The sequence below is a fragment of the Macaca fascicularis genome, chromosome 4 (genome assembly GCF_037993035.2).
Source record: "Macaca fascicularis isolate 582-1 chromosome 4, T2T-MFA8v1.1".
Lineage (NCBI taxonomy): Eukaryota > Metazoa > Chordata > Mammalia > Primates > Cercopithecidae > Macaca > Macaca fascicularis.
The window spans coordinates 147096516-147116107 of NC_088378.1; the positions used below are offsets into that span (position 1 = coordinate 147096516).

The window sequence follows — 19592 nt, forward strand, 5'->3', positions numbered from 1 at the left end:
ACTTCAATGCTCAACTTATGTTTTGAGGCCCCCATCTTCACTAAGCCCTTGGCCTGAATATTTCATCTTTCCTCTTAGATCACCCATGCTTTTAATAAAATGTTTTATTTTAAGCATATTTTTATCTAATATTCTTATCTTTTAACAATGGAAGCTCAGGCTAGTCCAGAAAACTAGCCGACTATTTGTTGGGTACTAATGCTTTTATTCATTTAACAGTTTACCTAAAGAGTATTCCACAATTTTCGGCAGAGATTTTTCCTCAGCATTTTTATAGCTGCAAATGACTTTGGTACGGATGGATATATTATAATTTATTTAAATGGTCACTGATTTATAAAAATCTAATTTGTTTACAGTCTTTTACTAGTTCAAATGATTCTATAAGAATGTTGCAAAATGATATAAAATTCAATTCGATAGGATGATATAAAATATTTATACATCTAATAAAATAGCTTCCAACATATAAAGCAAAATAGTTCTATGAAAATTATAAAGATACCAAATCCTAAATAAAATATTAACAGAACAAAACAAGTCTAAGAATTTATAAAACCATTAAAAAAGCAACCACCACACTAAGTCAGGTTTATCCTCAAAATGAAAGAGTAACTTAATGTTAGAAAACGTATACATGTCACTCCACACAAATTAATTGAAAGAGGAAAACTGTATGATTATCTCAATAGATATAAAAAAATCTATTTATTTATGATGTTAATATTTATTTGTAATAAAAAACTCTTAGTTAACTATGAATGTGCAGTAGACAGAACTCCAAGATGGCCCCCAAGCTCCCTGGCCCCTGTTGTATTCTTGGGTGGAAAAATGATCACAGAGGATACAGCCCAGAGCCCAGAGCCCAGAGCCCAGCCAAGAGCCACAAGAATTATCTCCAGGCCTCATAAAAATTCCAACATTGGCCTGGCTGAACTTCAGAACCTTTATGGATCAATGACTCCTTTTCGCTTCTATTTTCCCACCTTGGAACTGGAATGTCTATAGCTTTATCCCATGCCTGTTCCACCATTACGTGGTAAAAGTGTTAGGGGCATATAACTCTTCTCTTTAGTTTCACAAGCCCACAGAGAGAAATTGTGCCCAAGGATGGATTAATCATAGGCACCTCTTCCACACCTGATTTAGATGATGAGAATTTGGACTGTGCTATGAGATTTTGATGAGGTTTTGAACTTGAGCTGATAAGGTAATAAAACGAAGACTTTGGGAAGCTTGAAATGGGTGAATATATTTTGCATGTGAAATGAACATGAGTCTTTAAGAGCCAGATGGTGGACTGCAGTAGGCAGAATTCTACATTTACTTTCAAGATTCCCAGTCCCTGGTGTATACACACTTTCTCCCAGTTATTTAAGCAAACATTAAGCTAGGTGCTGCTTCAAGGGGTTTTGCAGATGTCATTATGGTCCCAAATCAGTTAATCTTAAATAGGGAAATTATGCAGTTAGGAGAGATCTAATCACATGAGCCCTTTAAATCTGGTTGTACTGGTCAAAGACAGAGTAGTTAGATTCAAAGAACAAGAGAGATTCAACATAAAGTAGATTCCCATTGCTGATTTTGGAGATGGAGGGGGCCATACTGATTAATTTTGCTGTTTTTGAACTTCGTAAAACTAGATTCCTGTAATATATACTGTCTGGTGTCTAGCTTCTTTAACTGAACGTGTTTTTGTTGAAATTCATTCAGATTTATCCAAATTGTTGTGTATAAGTAGTTCCTTCCTTTTATTTCTGAGTAATATGCATTGTATTAAAATACCATGATATGTCCATTCTTTCCAAACATTCTGCTATTTTGAATAAAGCTGCTATAAACATTTCTGTAGATGTTGTTTTGTAGACATATACCTATATTTCTCTTGGAAAAAAAAAGCCATTTGTTGAAAAAGACTTTACTTTCCTCCAATGAATTGCATTAGTACATTTATTTTTTAAAAGTTAACCATATATACGTATCTGTTTCCAGACTCCCTACTTTCTTCCATCAATGAACTTGTTTGGCTGTACACCTACTGATTACTCTAGCTTATATCAATAAGTAATTACATTTTTTTAAATGCCATTTTTCTCCACATTGGGCATATATGAGTGTTTCAACCAGTGTATTTTTAAAATGTTGGAAAAGGAATAGTTTTCTTGACAGAAAATGTCTTTGTTGTTATGAAGGGGACTTATATCCAAGAGTAACACAGGGTGTTTATAAAAGGTCTTTTAAAAAATAGACATGAGCCAAAGAACTTTAAAGATTGGCTTAATTTTCTTGGAATTTCTAGTTGGCGTTATAATTTAAGGAGAATATGGTACTATTATATCAGTCTCACATCTTCCTATTATATAATAATTATCAAAGGTCATTAAGTACAATAAAATTTTAAATTAATATCTAGGGGTCCAAATTTCTGAATGTCCCTCATATACTTAAAGTATGCTTTTATCTCAGCTGTGTCAACAATTGAGACTTTCTGTTTTACTTTGTAGTTCCAGGTTTCTGTTCCTTTCGCTATGGATTATCTTTCCTTGTGCACTGTTGTAATGTTATAACAACAGCACAGCGCACATGCCTGAACCTCACAATGGTAGTCATGGTGAATAGCACAGATCCACATGGTTTGCCCAACACCTCCACAAAGAAGCTCCTGGATAATATAAAGGTATATCAATAATTTTCTCCACAGTCAAATATTTAAAAGCCTGTCTTGCTAACTAATTTGTGTAGAGATGGAATTGTATTGATATGATAATATAATTGAAAAAGAAGCTCAAGTCTTCATCTACCTTGCCAGGAGTGACCTAAATAAAATGCTCCATGATTAAAGTATGCCTCAATACTTCTGAAGGGCTCGTTGTGTAAATCCTTCTATGTGAGGGAGAATAAAACCCTAGAGTTAGGGTTTCTTTACAATCTAGAAATTTGGACAAGAGAAAAAAAAAGGGAAAGCATTTTAAACCAGAAGTGGAAGGTGAAGACACATTACGTTTTTTAAGTTTTTGACATGCAGGATATTTAAATGTTTCATTAATTTCATTTCTGGAAGATAATCAGTTGTTATCTGCCAGAAGATGTAGATGCAGGAAAAAATAAAAACAAGATAGGTAATGTCAGTAAAAAGATGGAAACTATAAAAAGAGTTAAGAAAGAAAAACTAGAAATCAAGGAAACTATATCAAAGAATGCTTTTGAGGGGCTCGTCAGTAGACTCCACACCACTGAGGACAGAATTAGTGAACATGAACATAGATCAATAGAAACTTCTGAAGTTGAAATGCAAAGAGAAAGAGAATGAAAAAAAAATTAGCAGGTCATTCCCAAATTGTAGACAGTATCAAATGGTGTAACATGTATATGACCAGAATGCTAGAGAGAACAGGAAACAAGAAATATTTTTTTTAAAAAATGGCTGAGAACTTTCCATAATTAACGACAGACATCAAACCACAGATCCAAGAAGCTCAGAGAACACCTAACAAGATAAATAGCAAAAAGAAAAACAAAGAAAAGCCACCTAGGCATACCATATTTGAATTTCAGAAGACCAAGACAAAAAGAACATTTCAATAAAACCAGAGGAAGAAAATACCTACAGAGGAACAAGTATAAGAATTACAGCAGACTTCTCATCAGAAACCATGCAAACAAGGAGAGAAAAGTGAACTTTTTAATGTGTTGAAAGAAAGAAAACTCCTGCCAACCTAGAATTCTGTATTCAATAAAATTATTGACAAAATTGAAAGACTATAAAATTTCAAGCTGTAGCTGTAACTTGAAAAAGCCTTTATTGTCTTTCAATTTTTGTCCTTCAATTTTCCCTCCATATATATGAATTTACTGTCAGCAGGCTTATCATAAAAGAAATGTTAAAAGATGGTAGATTTTAATCCAACTATATTGATAATCACTTTAAATGTGAATGTTCTAAACACACCAGTTAAAAGACAGAAATTGTTAGAATTGATAACAAATAAAGATCCTCAAATATTCTATCTACAAGAAATCATGTTAAAATATAAAGACTCAGATAGGTTAGAAGTAAAGGGATGAAGAAAGATGTAAACTATGCAACCATGAGAACACAAATAAAAAGAAAACTGAAGTAGCTATATTAATTTTAGACAAAGCAGAGTTTATAGCAATGAAGATAACCAGAGATAAAGAGGGCATTACCCAATGATAAAAAGAGTGAATTCTCCAAAAACAAATGATTCTAAACATGATCCCTAACAACAAATGATCCCTAACAACAGAGCAGCAAAATATAGGAGGCAAAAACTGAGAACTCAAAGGAAGAATAGAAAAATACACACTTGGTAACTGTTTTCTATTCGTTAAATCTGTTCTTTGCTAATTTTTTTTTTTGTTCACATTTTGCCTTCTCTGGGTTTAACTGAGCATTTTATATGATTGAATTTTATCTCCCCTCTTGATATATCATTTATACTTGAAAAAAAACTGTTTTAATAGCTTCCATAGGTTTTATAATATACATTTGTAACAATATAAATCTACACCCAAATAACACTACACTATTTCACGTATCATGAAGGCATCTTGTAACAGAATATTTCCAATTCCTCTCTCCCATCTCCGTGACTACTGTTATTCATTTTATGTATCTATATGTTATAAACACTCAAAACATTCCTTCAACAAAAGTTATCTTTTAGATCAATTCAAAATAAAATATTTTCCACTTTCATTTATTCTTTTCTAATGGTCTTACTTCTTAAATGTAAATCCACATTTTTTAGCTATATCACTTTTCTTCTGCCTGAAGAATTTCTTTTAACATTTTTGTGTGTTGTGCTTTTGTTGTTGCATATAAGAAATCTTCACATAACCCAAGATCAAAAAATTTTCTATGTTTTAGAAGTTTTATAATTTTTCATTTTACAGTTAAATCTGTGATTTATTTTGAATTACTTTTTGTATATGTTGCATTAAAGATTTTTTTTTTTACATGTGGATATACAATTTTTTTCCAGCCCAATTTGTTGAGAAATCTTTTCTTTCTCCATTGAATTACCTCTGAATGTTCATTGAAAATTAGTAGTTGGAGGTGTAACACTACGTACTGGAATTTTAAGACTTACACAGTTATAGTAATAAAGACAGCATAGAATTAGTGTAAAGACAGAAAATAAATCAATGAAATATAACAGAGAGACTGACACACATATGAACAACGGATTTTTTAAGATATGCAAAAGAACAAACATAAAACTGGACTTCATCAGAATTTAAAATACTGTTAAGATAATGAAAAAACAAGCCAGTGACAGGGGCACATGTTTGCAAATCATATCTTATAAAGAACTTCTATCAACACCCAATTAAAAAACACAACCCAATACAAAAAATGGGAAAAAGATGTGAACAGCTATCTCACCAATGGGGATACACAGAGGAAAAATACTCACATGAAAAGATGCTCTATATCATTTGACATTGGAGACAAACATCAACTACAAAGATAAATTACTGCACACTGATTCAAATGGTTAAAATTGTAATGATTGCAAATACAAAATGTGTGCAGGAATGTGGAGGAACTAGAACTCTCCTACAGTCCTGATGGGAATGAAATGTGGTGCAACCACTTTGGAATACATTTTGCCATTTCATAAAAAAATTAAGCATACACCTACCATATGAGACAGTCATTCCACTGTTAGTTATTTACTGAAGAGAAATAAAAACATATGTCCAATCAGAGACTTATACATAAATGTTCTATAAACATTTTTGTCTAGCTTTATTTCGATAGCCAAAAAACTGGAAATAACCTAAATGTCCATTAGCAGATGAATTAATGAACAAACTATGGCACATCCATAAAATATAGTACTACTTAGCAGTATAAATAGAATGAACTACTGACATAAAGAACAACATAGATAAAACTTAAGATAATTATGCCAAGTGAAATTAGCTAGACAATAAAAAAGAGTACATACGACAGGACTCTCTTAATATAAAACTTCTAGGTGGTGATAGCTTCACAAGTATATATATAGATACAGTTTATTATGTCAATTATCTATTTTATATAAAATCTATTTTATATAAAGTCTATTTTATATAAAATTGTTTTGAGTTGTATTCTTAAATATTTATGGTATTCCAGTGCTTTGGTTTAAATACTGAGAACCTCATATTCTAGAGAAATAGCTACTCATGGGAGTTGTATTTTGGAGCCTTCACTATGGCTTTAAAAGAGGAAGGAGCTCTTGAGCTATGGAGCTTGAAAGATTTCTCTAGCACATGCATCAGCCTGCCACCCCATGAAACCTTTTGCCCTCCCATGAAATCTCCTGTCACAATTCAGTTTACTGCTACATAAGGTACTACATTTAAAAATGAAGAAATAGAATATATAATTATTCTAAATAGAAAAACACACCAGAAAATTATTCCACAAAGCAGATCTAAGTTGTAGTCTAACATTACAAAATAACCTAAAAATTAGTAAAACAAGAACTCAAAGTAGACATGGCCAGACCAGAAGAGGCTATGCTTGAAGAGCAGATGAATGAAAAAAGGAAATTGACAGGAAAGGATTATGAAAAAGTCAGAAAGAACGTTTTAGAAAAAAAGATGAAATAACAAGAAAAACAAGGAAGAACAGACACACACAGATATTTTACCACAGTAAGAAACACTGATTATAGAAAAGAAGATGAAAAAGAAGGTAGATGAGGAATATTCTGTAGTCAGTCTTCCCTCTTCCATCAAAGTCAAGGAGACTGTGTCATTATTCTTTTTAAAGTGTACCAACCTGACAGAAATTCTACCATAACTTTAAAGTATATATTCTTTTATTACTAATGGTATTACACATTTGTATATTTCTGTGACCTATGGTTATTGTTCATTTCCATTTTGTTCTCTTATAAATTATCTAGTGATACCCTTGATACATTTTCCTTACTTAGGTATTATACATCTCTTATTCATTTATATGACCCATACAAATGTGTATATATATTTATTTCTAAGATTTACATAGAGTCATTTATACATTTATATGTGGAGTACTTTGTTCAATGGCAACTAGTTAATGCATTGATTAGAAAAATATAAACTGAGGATTTATCTTTCTGGTGTGAGTAGTTTCAGTCTGAGCTCAAGGGATTTAAACCAATTCTGGTGAACTTTTTTTATTTTCTACATTCTGCTGTGGAGAGTGATGGCTTTAAGCCATAAGAAAAACTATCCAAGATTTTAAGTGATCTGTTCACATGCACAGGGAGAGTTGAACGAATGCCTGCTGGCCCACCTGATATGGGTAAGGGTGAGTATTGACTTCCTTGGTGCTTCCTGTGATTAAAAACAAGAAAAACAAAACAAAACCTGAGTGAGCACTCTGCTTCATCTTCTGTATAGCTTTCTTCCCCTCAGTGGAAAAGATCTGGAACTTCCCTGGCACCCAGGCTACTATACAGATGTGTCTCACTCGTTATTATTTGGTATTCTCAGAGAGTCACTCCTACCAGATTTCTTCATGGAAGTCCTTTTCCATCCAAGAGAAATATACACTCTAGAGGCCACAGCTATAGGGTGACAGGGACTTGAAAAGGAGAGAAAAAAAGAGGAATGGAGGGATAAGATAATAGTGATGACAACAAACATATGGGTTCTTACCTATTTTATTTAATATTGAACCAAAAATAACACCCAGCACATTCACCGTTTATTCAGGAAACTCTTTGTTGCTTAATATGTTTCTCTTAATTATGCAACTAACAGAGAAAGTTTAGAAAATGCCACTATCTTAGACACTTCCAAATAAACTTTATCCTGTCCTCCCCTACTACCATTAAGATTTCTTCCTGTTCAGTGGGTCCAAAAACATGTGCAACCTCCTTTTTCATAGTCTCAACAATAAATTGAATATTAAGATTTTCTTTTATCATTCTTTAATAATGTAAAAAGAAACTATAGAAGGCCCTCTAACCTAGGAATGGACCAACAAATGCATTCTGGAAAAAATATGCCACATCAGAACCAAGTGAAAGAAGAGAAATGGCCTTTTTGTTTTCACTGTTCCATGCAGTTGTTTTTACAGCTCAGACATAACTCTTCATGGTTTTATCTTCTCTCTATCATGACTTTTCTCTCTGGGAGCAATATGTATGTGGGGAAAAGTGGTTTTGTGAATGAGCTTAAATTAATGGAGGAGTTAGAGAAAGTGAACAGGCAAGAGGAAATTCACAACTGCAGTATACTATGAAGTACAGGAAATTATTTAAATGTATGTATGCTGTGCAGGAGGAGTTTACATGCAGTTTAGCAACATTCAAGAAACAAGCATTAAATGTCTATGCTGTGAGAGGTACTGGAGGGAGGTACAGATGGTGTCCTTGGCTGTGGGGATTTTACTCCAATGATAAAATGTAAATATGTACAGAAAATGGTGTGATTAAGGAATAAAGAAGGTCGTGTGATAAAGAATACTAATAAGAAGGGAGCTACTTTACATGAGGTGAGCCAGAAGAACAGTTTCCCTGAATCCCTAAATGTCACAGTAAATTTCTGATACGCAGAGTGATTCGACGTGTCCCCGCTTGTCTTTTAGAACCCTGTGTATAACTGGAGCCCAGATATCCAGGGAATCATCTTGAGTTCCACCTTCTATGGTTTCGTCATCATCCAAGTTCCTGTTGGATACTTCTCTGGAATATACTCTACAAAGAAAATGATTGGCTTTGCATTATGCCTCAGCTCTGTGTTAAGCCTACTCATCCCACCAGCAGCTGGAATTGGAGTAGCTTGGGTCATTGTATGTCGAGCAGTTCAGGGAGCAGCCCAGGTATTAAAATAATGCTAAAACCAAACAGAGTTTAAATTCACAGGAAGTATTAGAGATTAAATGTCAAAACTTTCTCATTTCAGGGGATAGTTGGAACAGCCCAGTTTGAAATATATGTCAAATGGGCTCCTCCCCTGGAACGAGGCCGACTTACTTCTATGAGTACATCAGGTAAAGAGTTAGAGACTAGAACATTTGAATCCTATTTTCATCTCATTGTATTATGTTCTTCCCTAGAGCCATAAGAAACATGTGTTTTGAATGGTCAAGGGCTTTGGAAATCATCTATTTCAGCATTCTTGCTGTGAAGATGAGAGAATTGTATAGAATGGAGAAGAGGCATCCTTATCTCAACAGAGAAAAAGAGAGAAAAGAAAATATTTTTATTATTTTCTTCTGATATTTGTGTTATGATGCACAAATTTGTTTCACAGGAAATTGTTCATTGCTACAGCGAGACTACATTATCTGTACTTTCAGATGCCTGCATTAATTAGGGATGTTCTTTGTACCTACTGATTAGGGTTTTTGCTGGGACCCTTTATTGTCCTACTTGTGACTGGAGTTATCTGTGAATCTCTGGGCTGGCCCATGGTCTTCTATATTTTTGGTGAGTCTCCTTCTGTAAAATCCTAGTTATTATTCAGAATCTAAGAAAAATTTAAACATTAAAACCCAATATAAAGTAATAATTCATATAAAGTTAAAATTAAAAATCATGAACTCCACTGAGTGAAAGAGAGAAGTCAACATTCATTAAGTTCCTACCACAAGCAAGGTATTATGATGCTTAAAACTATACATGTATTTTTGTCCATAACTTTTGTAATTCTATAATGTAGGTGCTATAGATGCATATGCTTTTATATGAAACTCTCCAGGAAAAGGATGATCAGAATAAATAAGTTTACAGATTTCAGAAATATATTACTTTTTATACTTAACATTCAAAGCATGATGTGGAGCACTACCCCATAATCAAACACATTAATTTCTACAGTAAAAAACGAAATCTGTGCAAACTAGAACACACAAAAACTATAAAGAAATAAGGTTTACAAATAAGTGATAAAATCACTTTTGGCTCTCTGATCTTGATTTCAGGTTTGTGAATAAGAAAATGTGGGTAGGTTCTATTATGCCCATTTGATATGTGAGGAAATTTCAAAAGGCTTAGGTAACTTGATCAAAGTAATATACTTAAGGCAAAATTAGAAGAATTTATTTACAAAATGATCACTTAAAAAGGTAAGTATGAGATGTGGTGGAATCCCAGGAATAGTCCAGTTACCTGGGGCTAGTGATACAGGAGCTTGTAACATCTAGCATCCCCAGGTCTAAAGGCATCAAACAAGGAAGTAGTTATCAGAATCCATTAGGAGAGCTCTATAGAGCAGGATGCCTCCTGATTTTTCATAAAAGGACACATAGATTGAGACAATCACAGGACAGAGGTAACCAGGGTTTGAAAAAGCACCTTGATTTCACTCAATTCTCTCCCTCTCATCTCTGCCTGGAATTTCTGTTGGCCAAATCCAGGTAGAAGCAGAGGACATGGGGGCCTACTGATGTTCATTCAAATCAGCCATCTGTAGCCAAAGCAAGGTGAAGAAGGATGAGGAGTACATCTAGGGAGACAAACAGAAGATATCCAATACATACAGTGAGCAGATGGCAGAGGCCTAATCTGAAAACACAACTTCTATCCTCAAAATTCCATTGCTGTTAATGACTGTGTTAGTCTTCAGTAATAGACAATGGTCAGTATAGTGATGGAACATCAGCCCCTTATCAGGAAAGGGGCTGAAAAAACTGAGAATGTCTAGCCTGAGGAAGAGAAAACTTGAGAAAACATACCTTGTAGGACTTTCATATAAATAAAATGCAGATCTGTTTTGAATTACAAAACTAACCCAAATATGCAGAAATTATAGGGAAGCGGGGGAGCAGGGGAGAGGTTTCAGCTCCATATAAGGAAAACTTTGGAATAACAAATGCTGCCCAACATTGCTGATCAAGGGTTGAATGACATCTAATATTTATGTTATATTTCTGTGATAAGATCATGTACAGCAATGTATGCCACTTACAGTTATCATGGGTGGCTTCATGAAACTCAAACGAAGCTGTTACACAACTACACATTGTACTATGATAATAGCTTTACTGTGAAGTCCCTCACATGTTTCTACCTCATCACTAAGAATTGAGGAAAAGAGATTAGATGACAGCTGTTTAGGAATTTAGGTGTCTGCCTCCCACAACCCTTTTACTGGAAATTACATGATGTCCACATATGTCAAATGACCTGTTCATTAGTGGCAGAGGGAAAACTGAAACCAAGATTGTTTTAAAATTCCATTTGAATATTCTTGCCAATAAAGTTGAACAAATCTGAATAGATACTGTTTTAAAGAATAAGACAATAACTGTATTTAAGCAGCTGATAATTGCTGGAGATTACCAAATAGAGTAAATTGAGTCACAGACTTACATTTGCACTTAAAATGGCCTGGCCAGTTGGGTGCAGTGGATCATGCCTGTAATCCCAGCACTTTGGGATGCTGAGGTGGGTGGATCTCCTACGGTCAGGAGTTTGAGACCAGTCTGGCCAACATGGTGAAACCCCGTCTCTACTAAAAATAGAAAAAATTAGCTGGGTGTGGTGGCGGCTGCCTGTAATCTCATCTACAGGGGAGGCTGAGGCAGGAGAATCACTTGAATCCAGGAGGCGGAGGTTGCAGTGAGCCGAGATCATGCCATTGCACTCCAGCCTGGGCAACAAGAGTGAAACTCTTGTCTCAAAAAAAAAAAAAAAAAAATTGCCTGTCTATCCTGCTATATTTGTCTCCTAAAGACTATTTCAAACTTCTTAACTCTTCTCAAATCTCTAAAATGATTCCCTTTCCCTGTCCTCTATCTCAAGTAACTTCCCTTTGACCATTGAAATCATTGCATAATCTGTCTGTACCCATTGCCTACATTTCCTAGCATCTCACACTCTCCTTAACTCACATCTGACTAGTGTCTGTGCCATCAGACACAGCTGTTGCCAAGATCACTTATGGCTTCTGTCACAGCTGCCCTGAGGCCAGGCCAGAGGGCCTTTGCCCTGGATTCCACACTGTGGAGAGCCCATTCTAGCCCCTCTCTAGCTAGGCTCTCTTCATAGGACAGGTGCCAAGACAGTAGGCTCTGTAGAGCTCATGACTCTGCTTCTAATCATTATACCTGGAATGTGTTGCTTAAATAGAACTAAGGCTATTGGTTATATTGGAAAAGACCAGCAGGGTTCTTCCCAATAGCCATTGAATTGAGGAGTGACCAAGGGAGGTAGGAGGCACTATTTGCACAATATATGAATGGTACACCACTGGGGAAGGCAAGGGTTTCCACATATATCCATTCAAAGTACCTAGGAAGGTGGGAATGGATCTGGGTAGGAATGGGTCAAGCTTCAGACTAGTCGCCAGAGATTTGTGTTCAGAATTCTAAATTTAAACATGACTCTTCAGGTCATTTTTTTCCCTTTGGCTTCTTTCAAAATTGTCTTTGATTTATTGAAGTTGAATATTATATTGTAACTGAAAATCAAGTTAGTTGCTTACCACATGTACAGTCCAATTAACAAGAGTGGGGTCTGGTACAAGAAAAGTGGATTTATTCCAAAGCTAACTTGGGGAAGGGACACACAATTTCTTGCTTTTAAATGTGCCATTTCACCTTTGGAGCTGAAGTGGCAAAAAAAAAAAAAAAAAAGGTGAGCATTTTCATAAGGTAGGAGAGGAAATGAGCAAGGGCAGGGGTCCCCTTGCTACCAGGCAGTTATCTATTGCACAGTTGAGGTGGCACTTTCATGGACAGAAGTAGGTTGAAAAAGTGGCCAAAAAGGGCATGTTTTCCATATGCTCTCCTGGTGGAAGAAAGTTCCAAGGCCACTCCTGGAGAGTGGAAGTTCTGAGGCCACGCCCTAGAGATGAAAGTTCCCTGGCAATTTGGTCTGCAGATTGACTGTCAGCTCTGGAGGAGAGCTATGACTTGAAGCACATAGTTAGGAGAATTTTTCCTATAGCGAATGTCTGGTGAGGGGAGGAGGTGAAATGTTGTATTTGCATTTCTGAAGGGCTAAGTTGGAAATGAGAAGCAAGAGGAAAAGGGGAAAGGGGAAAAAAAGAGAAAATTTTTTTAAAAATAGTAATTCATTCCCTTTTTCTTAAAAAACTGGGGGCATTTGGTTACAACATGTCAGGTTATAACTTTTTTTTTATTTATTTATTCTTCTTGGCATTCTCTGGGCTTCTTATATCTGTGGTTTGAAGTTTATTATTAATTTTAAGAAATTCTCAGTAATTATTGCTTTAAATATTTTTTCTAATTTTTTTCTTTCCCCTCCCTCCCTTCTTCCCTCCCTCCCTTCTTCCCTTCCTTCCTTCCTCCCTCCCTCCCTCCCTTCCTTGCTTTTTCTTTCTTTCTTCCTTTCTTTCCCTTCCTTCCTTTTTTTCTCTTTCTCTCTTTCTCTATTTCTTTCTTTCTTCCGGTATGTTTCTTACATGTATATTACACCTTGTGGTATTTTTTTGTTACATGTATATTACAGCTTTTATAATTGTCCTACAATTCTTAGATATTCCATTTTGTGTGTGTGTGTGTGAGAGATGGAGTCTTGCTTTTGTCACCCAGCCTGGAGTGCAATGGCACTATCTCAGCTCAGCGCAACCTCAACCTCCTGGATTTAAGTGATTCTCCTGCCTCAACCCCCTGAGTAGCTGGGATTACAGGGGCACATCACTACGCCCAGCTAATTCTTTTGTATTTTTAGAAGCAACAGGGTTTCACCATGTTGACCAGGCTGGTCATGAACTCCTGACCTCAGGTGATTTGCCCGCCTAGGCCTTCCAAAGTGTTGAGATTACAGGCATGAGCCACCACACCCAGACCATTCTGTCTTTTTAGTTCTTTTTTCTGTCTTTGCAATTCAGTTTTAGAAATTTCTGTAGCCATTTTATCAAGCTCACTGATTTTTTCTTGGTCATGTCTAGTCTACTGATGTATCAAAGGCATTCTTTATTTCTATTATAGTATTTTTATTTCCAGCACCCCAGCCTCCCCATCTAGGGGTGTAGTTTCTCCCTGAACAATATAATTCATGCTTCCAGGTAAACTACCACTCACTAACATTTATGTCCCACAAATAATTTCATCTTTCCAAGTCTCAGTTTGCTCATTTTGAAAAAGAGATAATAAACAGTATTATATGAATTTTCGGGGAGATGATTGAATAAAATAATTTTTTTTCTTTTTTATCCACCACAAAGTCAACTCCATAAAGGCAGGGATTTTTGTCTGTTTTATTCATTGCTGTATCCCCAGTACTTAAAATAGGTGCATGGTAAATAATCGGCACTTAATATTTGTTAAATGAATGCAAGTCTTCTGGAAGACTGACTGGTGAGCACTATATACTTCCTGTCCCAACAGAGAATTCCTCACAGTCAAGTTATTCATATAAAAATTCATATAAATAACTTGTCAAACTCTTACAGAACTCCAACAATCCCTGAAGTCTGGGCTATATCTCAGGAACATGGCTGAGGCTAAGCTGTCAAAACTGGGTCATAATAGCAGACATGGAGTCAACCTAAATGCCCATTAATGATAGACTGGATAAACAAAATGTGGTACATATATACCATTGAATACTATGCAGCCATAAAAAGAATGAGATCACGTCCTTTGCAGGGAAATGGATGGAGCTGGGGGGCCATTCTCCTTAGCAAACTAACACAGTAATAGAAAACTAAATACCGCATGTTCTCATTTATAAGTGGGAGCTAAATGATGAGAACATGTGAACACATAGAGGGGAACAACACACACTGAGGGGAACAACCTCTACCACTGGGTAGAGGGTGGGAAGAGGGAGAGGATCAGGAAAAATAACTAATGGATACTAGGCTTAATGCCTGGGTGATGAAATAATCTGTACAATAAACCCCTATGACACAAGTTTACCCATATAACTAACCTGCACATGTATCCCTGAACTTAAACATTATAAACACAAAAACAAAATAACTGGGCAATTGTCAAGCCCTGAGCAGGCTCAGCTGTGCCATATTCTTATGATGGAACACATGAGGAATTTGAAAAGATGAGGGCTTGAGGGCAGGCAGGCCCAAATGTCATGAGTGGAGGGAGCAGAGGATAGGAGATCAGGAAAGGGCATAGGCCTTACCCTATTTCTAGCAGGGAGAGGTCCCTGTGGACAAAAGGAGGACTATGAAAAACGTAAGACTTGTTGCAAAGTTTCAAAAAAGAAACAGGAGGTCCAGGTTCTCAGACTAATACATTGAAAAATGCGAATTTGGGAAAGAGATCCACTACAAACAGAAACTTCCAATTCTAACTTATCCTGCTTTGATAGGTGCTTGTGGCTGTGCTCTATGTCTTCTCTGGTTCATTCTGTTTTATGATGACCCCAAGGACCACCCATGTATAAGCATCAGTGAAAAGGAATACATCACATCCTCCCTGGTCCAGCAGGTAGAGCACAGTTCTCCATATTGGCATCTCTAAGATTCTACTCCAAACTAAACATGTTCCAGTTTGTTCTAATGTGCTAATTATTAATGAATTTCTTTCCAGGTCAGTTCAAGTAGACAATCTCTGCCTATCAAGGCTATGCTTAAATCGCTTCCAGTCTGGGCTATTTCCATTGGTAGTTTTACTTTTTTCTGGTCACATATCATCATGACACTATACACGCCACTGTTTATCAACTCCACGCTTCGTGTTAATATAAAAGAGGTAAGTATACTATTTGTTCTGTTTTTAACTTCATGAAAGACTCTGTGTACATTTTTCTATCTCTAATGACCCTAGTCTCAGCTCTTGCCAACTCCTCACACTGTCTGACTACTGCTCCTCACCTGGAAATTAACTGTTTCTGCTCTTTGTATGAACATTGCCCAAAACAGAAGGCATTGATGCAGACACAAGTGTCTGGCACTCCAGCAGCAGCATACATGCATCTGTGTTTCCACACATTTCCCATCTCCCATTTACTGTGTGACTCCCTTTGTATATTACTTAAGGTTCAACACCACCATTCCCTACAGAGACTGGGGGCCTCCTATGAAAGTCACTTAGCCAGGCCCTGTCACTCTGCCAAGCTTTTCCCAATCCTCTCCAAGGTAAAGCAATGAGTCTGGGCTATGAAGCCAAGACTCAAGTCTTGCTTTGGAAGGACTGGCATACCCATTGCTCATCTGGCTCAGAGAATCACTGATACGGGCAAACTCCTATTATTCAAAACCATAATAATCAGACAAGACAAGACTCCTTTAGAAATGGAGTCTGTCTGGGCTTACCACTTGCCGCGTTCTGTAATGAACTTCCAGTAAACCAGCCTAGGGCCCAGCATAACAGTAAGGTCTTATAAACTCTCTCTGACTCAATTTTATACTTCATGAAACCCTGAAGTTGTTGCGAGGGTTAGTAGCAGCTGGTCCAGTGTAAGCACCATACGCATGTCCGTAATTGTCATCTTTATCCTCTCTTATCATTTTCCCCAGGGTCAGTATTTCCCATTCCCGATGTAGTCTTCCTTCTCTATTATTCAGTGCTTTTATGTTTCATGATACTGAAATTGGGAGATTTGACAGGTTATGATAAATATTACTGACCTCAAAGCTATTTTTCTCTTTATTTTGGGTAATGTGATCCCAGCAGTAATTCTGGTATTGTATATTGATGGTTTCCTATATGAAAGTACTCATTTTAGATAATAAATTTTAGCATAGGGATTACTCTGTGTGTCAGTACTGCTTTACCCATCAAACTCACTCCAAGAATAATGTTTCCTCTTCAGAATGGGTTTCTGTCTTCCCTCCCCTATTTGTTTGCTTGGATCTGTGGTAACCTAGTAGGTCAGTTATCAGACTTCTTCCTGACCAGGAATATTCTCAGCGTAATTGCTGTCCGGAAACTCTTCACAGCAGCAGGTAAGCAACAGCCAGAACATTTAAGCACTTGGGAGATACTTCTCCCCTGTCTTTAGGATGCACCTAACTATGTTGTCTGAATCACTCCCCAGGATTTCTCCTTCCTGCAATCTTTGGTGTATGCCTGCCTCACCTGAGTTCCAGCTTCTACGGCATTGTCATTTTCCTAATACTTGTTAGTGCAACAGGCAGCTTTTGCTTGGGTGGAGTACTTATAAATGGCTTGGATATCGCTCCCAGGTAAGATTTGTTTATACACTTTTTTTAAACCTTTAACAAATAAATGTTGTACATATTTATTGTGTATAACATGATGATTTAAAATACGGATACTTTGTGGAATGGCTAAAATCGAGCAAAGTAACATATGCATTACCTCACACACTTAGCATTTTTGTGTGTGTGTGGGAACACAAAATTTACTCTTAGGAATTTTCAAGAATATAATCTGTTGTTTTATACTATAGTCACTTTGTTATGCAATAGATCTCTTAAGCTTATTCCTCATATATAAATAAAATTTGGTATCTTTTGGCTAACATCTCACTCCCAGTGCCTAGTAATCACTATTCTACTCTACTTCTGAGTCCAATTTTGTAAGATTCCACATGTAACTAAGATCATGCAGTGTTTGCCTTTCTGTGTCTGACTTATTTCACTTAAATTAATGTCCTCCAAGTTCATTCAAGTTGTCACAAATGACTTGATATCCTTCATTTTTAGGCTGAATAGTATCCCATTGTGTATATTATCACATGTTTGTTATCCCGTTCATCTGCTAATGGACACTTAGGTTAATCCTATATCTTGGCTATTGTGAATAATGCTGCAATGAACATGGTAGTGCAGTTATCTCTTTAGACATTCTCACTTCATTTCCTTTGGATAGACACTCAGGAGTGAAATTGCTGGATCATATAGTGGTTCTACTTTTAATTTTTTGAGGAACATCCATACTGTTTTCCATAACTGCTGTACTAATTTATATACCCACCAATGGTATGCAAATTTCCCCTTTTTTCCACATCCCCACCAACACTTATCTTTTGTATTTTTTATAACAGACACTCAAATGGGTGTAGAGGGATATCTCATTGTGGTTTTAATTTGAATTTCCCTGATGATTAATGGTGTTGGGCATTCTTTTCATACACCTGTTGATAGTATATCTTTGTTTTTTGAGAAATGACTATTCAGGTCCTTTGCCCATTTTTTAATTGGGTTGTTTTCTTGTTATAGAGTTTGAGTTCCTAGTATTCTTTGGATATTAACCACTTATTATACGTATAGTCTGCAAATATTTTCTCCTATTCTTCAGGTTGTCTCTTCACTCTGTTGATTGTTTCTTTTCCTGTGCAGAAGCTGTTTAGTTTGATATAATCCCATTTGTCTGTCTTTGCTTTCAGTACTTGTGCTTTTGTGATCCTAACCAAAAAAATCATTGCCCAGGTCAAAGTCATAGAGCTTGTCCCCTGTGTTTTCTTCTAGTAGTTTTACAGTTTCAGGTCTTATGTTTAAGTCTTTAATCCATTTTGAGTTGATTTTTATATATGGCATGAGATGAGTCTAATTCCATTCTTCTGTATGTGGATACCCGGTTGTTCCAACAGCATTTATTGAAGAGATCATCCTTCTTCCATGGTGTGTTCTTGGCACCTCTGTCAAAATTCAATTCATCCTAAATGTTGGATTTATTTCTGGACTCTCTATTCTGCTCCATTGGTCTATGTATCTATTTTCATTCTAGTATCATGTCATTTTGATTATTAAAACTTTGAAGTATATTTTCAAGTCAGATAGTGTGATGCTTCCAGTTTTGTTATTTTGGCTTAAGATTACTTTGGTTATTTAGGACCTTTTGTATTTCCATAGAAATTGTAAGATTGTTTTTCTATTTCTGTGAAAAATGTCATTGGAATTTTGATAAGGATTGCATTGAATCTTTAGATTGCTTTGAATTGCACAGACATTTTAACATTAATTCTTCCTATCCATAAACACAGGATATCTTTACATTTGTTTGTGTCTTCTTCAATATCTTCCACTAATGTTTTAGTTTTCATTGTGGTCTTTCACCTATTCAGTTAAACTTATTTTAAGAATTTTTTTCTTGTAACTATTATATATGGGATTGTTTCATTGAGTGTGTGTGTGTGTGTGTGTGTGTGTGTGTGTGTGTGTGTGTGGATAGTTCATTGTAACTAGGGAGAGTTTTTAAAAATCTTTTTCTTTCTTAAATCCAAGCTCTCAAAAGCATTTTTAAAAGTCACTAGTTTTTGTATAAATTTAAGGTGTGCAAATACAATTTTGTTAAGTGGGTATATTATGTAGTGGTGAAGTCTGGGTTTTTAGGGTAACCATTACCTGAATAATGTACATCGTACATATTAAGTAATTTTTTAACCCTCACCCTCCTCCCACTCTTCCAAGTCTCTAATATCTGTTATTCTACACTCTGTCAATGTGTATAAGTTATTTAGTTCTTACTTTATAACTGAGAACTTGCAGTGTTTGGTTTTCTGTTTCTGAGTTGTTTTACTTAAGACAAGAGCCTCTATTTCCATCGATGTTGCTGAAAAAGACATTATTTCATTCTTTTTTATGGCAGACTAGTATTCCATTGTGCATATGTGTCACATTTTCCTCATCCAATCATCTGTTGATGGACACTTAGGTTGATATCTTTGCTATTGTGAGTAATATTGCAATAAACACATGAGTGCAGATATCTTTTTGATACAATAATATCTTTTCCT

The 19592-nt window shown here is 35.8% G+C and overlaps 1 protein-coding gene across 19 annotated transcripts in view; it reads left to right on the top strand.

The window, feature by feature from the left end:
- Positions 1-19592, top strand: part of SLC17A1 (solute carrier family 17 member 1) — a 157840-nt gene that overhangs the window by 2953 nt on the left and 135295 nt on the right. For all 19 annotated transcript variants that reach the window (XR_012434159.1, XR_012434160.1, XM_074038735.1 and 16 more), the window contains 8 exons: positions 2505-2677; positions 8600-8833; positions 8917-9004; positions 9357-9443; positions 15258-15376; positions 15479-15640; positions 16704-16836; positions 16929-17076. Coding sequence is in view for 17 of the 19 variants with exons in the window: in XM_074038735.1 (XP_073894836.1) it covers positions 2505-2677; positions 8600-8833; positions 8917-9004; positions 9357-9443; positions 15258-15376; positions 15479-15640; positions 16704-16836; positions 16929-17076 (1144 nt within the window). In the remaining 2 variants the exon portion in view is untranslated. The remainder of the gene's footprint in view (positions 1-2504; positions 2678-8599; positions 8834-8916; positions 9005-9356; positions 9444-15257; positions 15377-15478; positions 15641-16703; positions 16837-16928; positions 17077-19592) is intronic.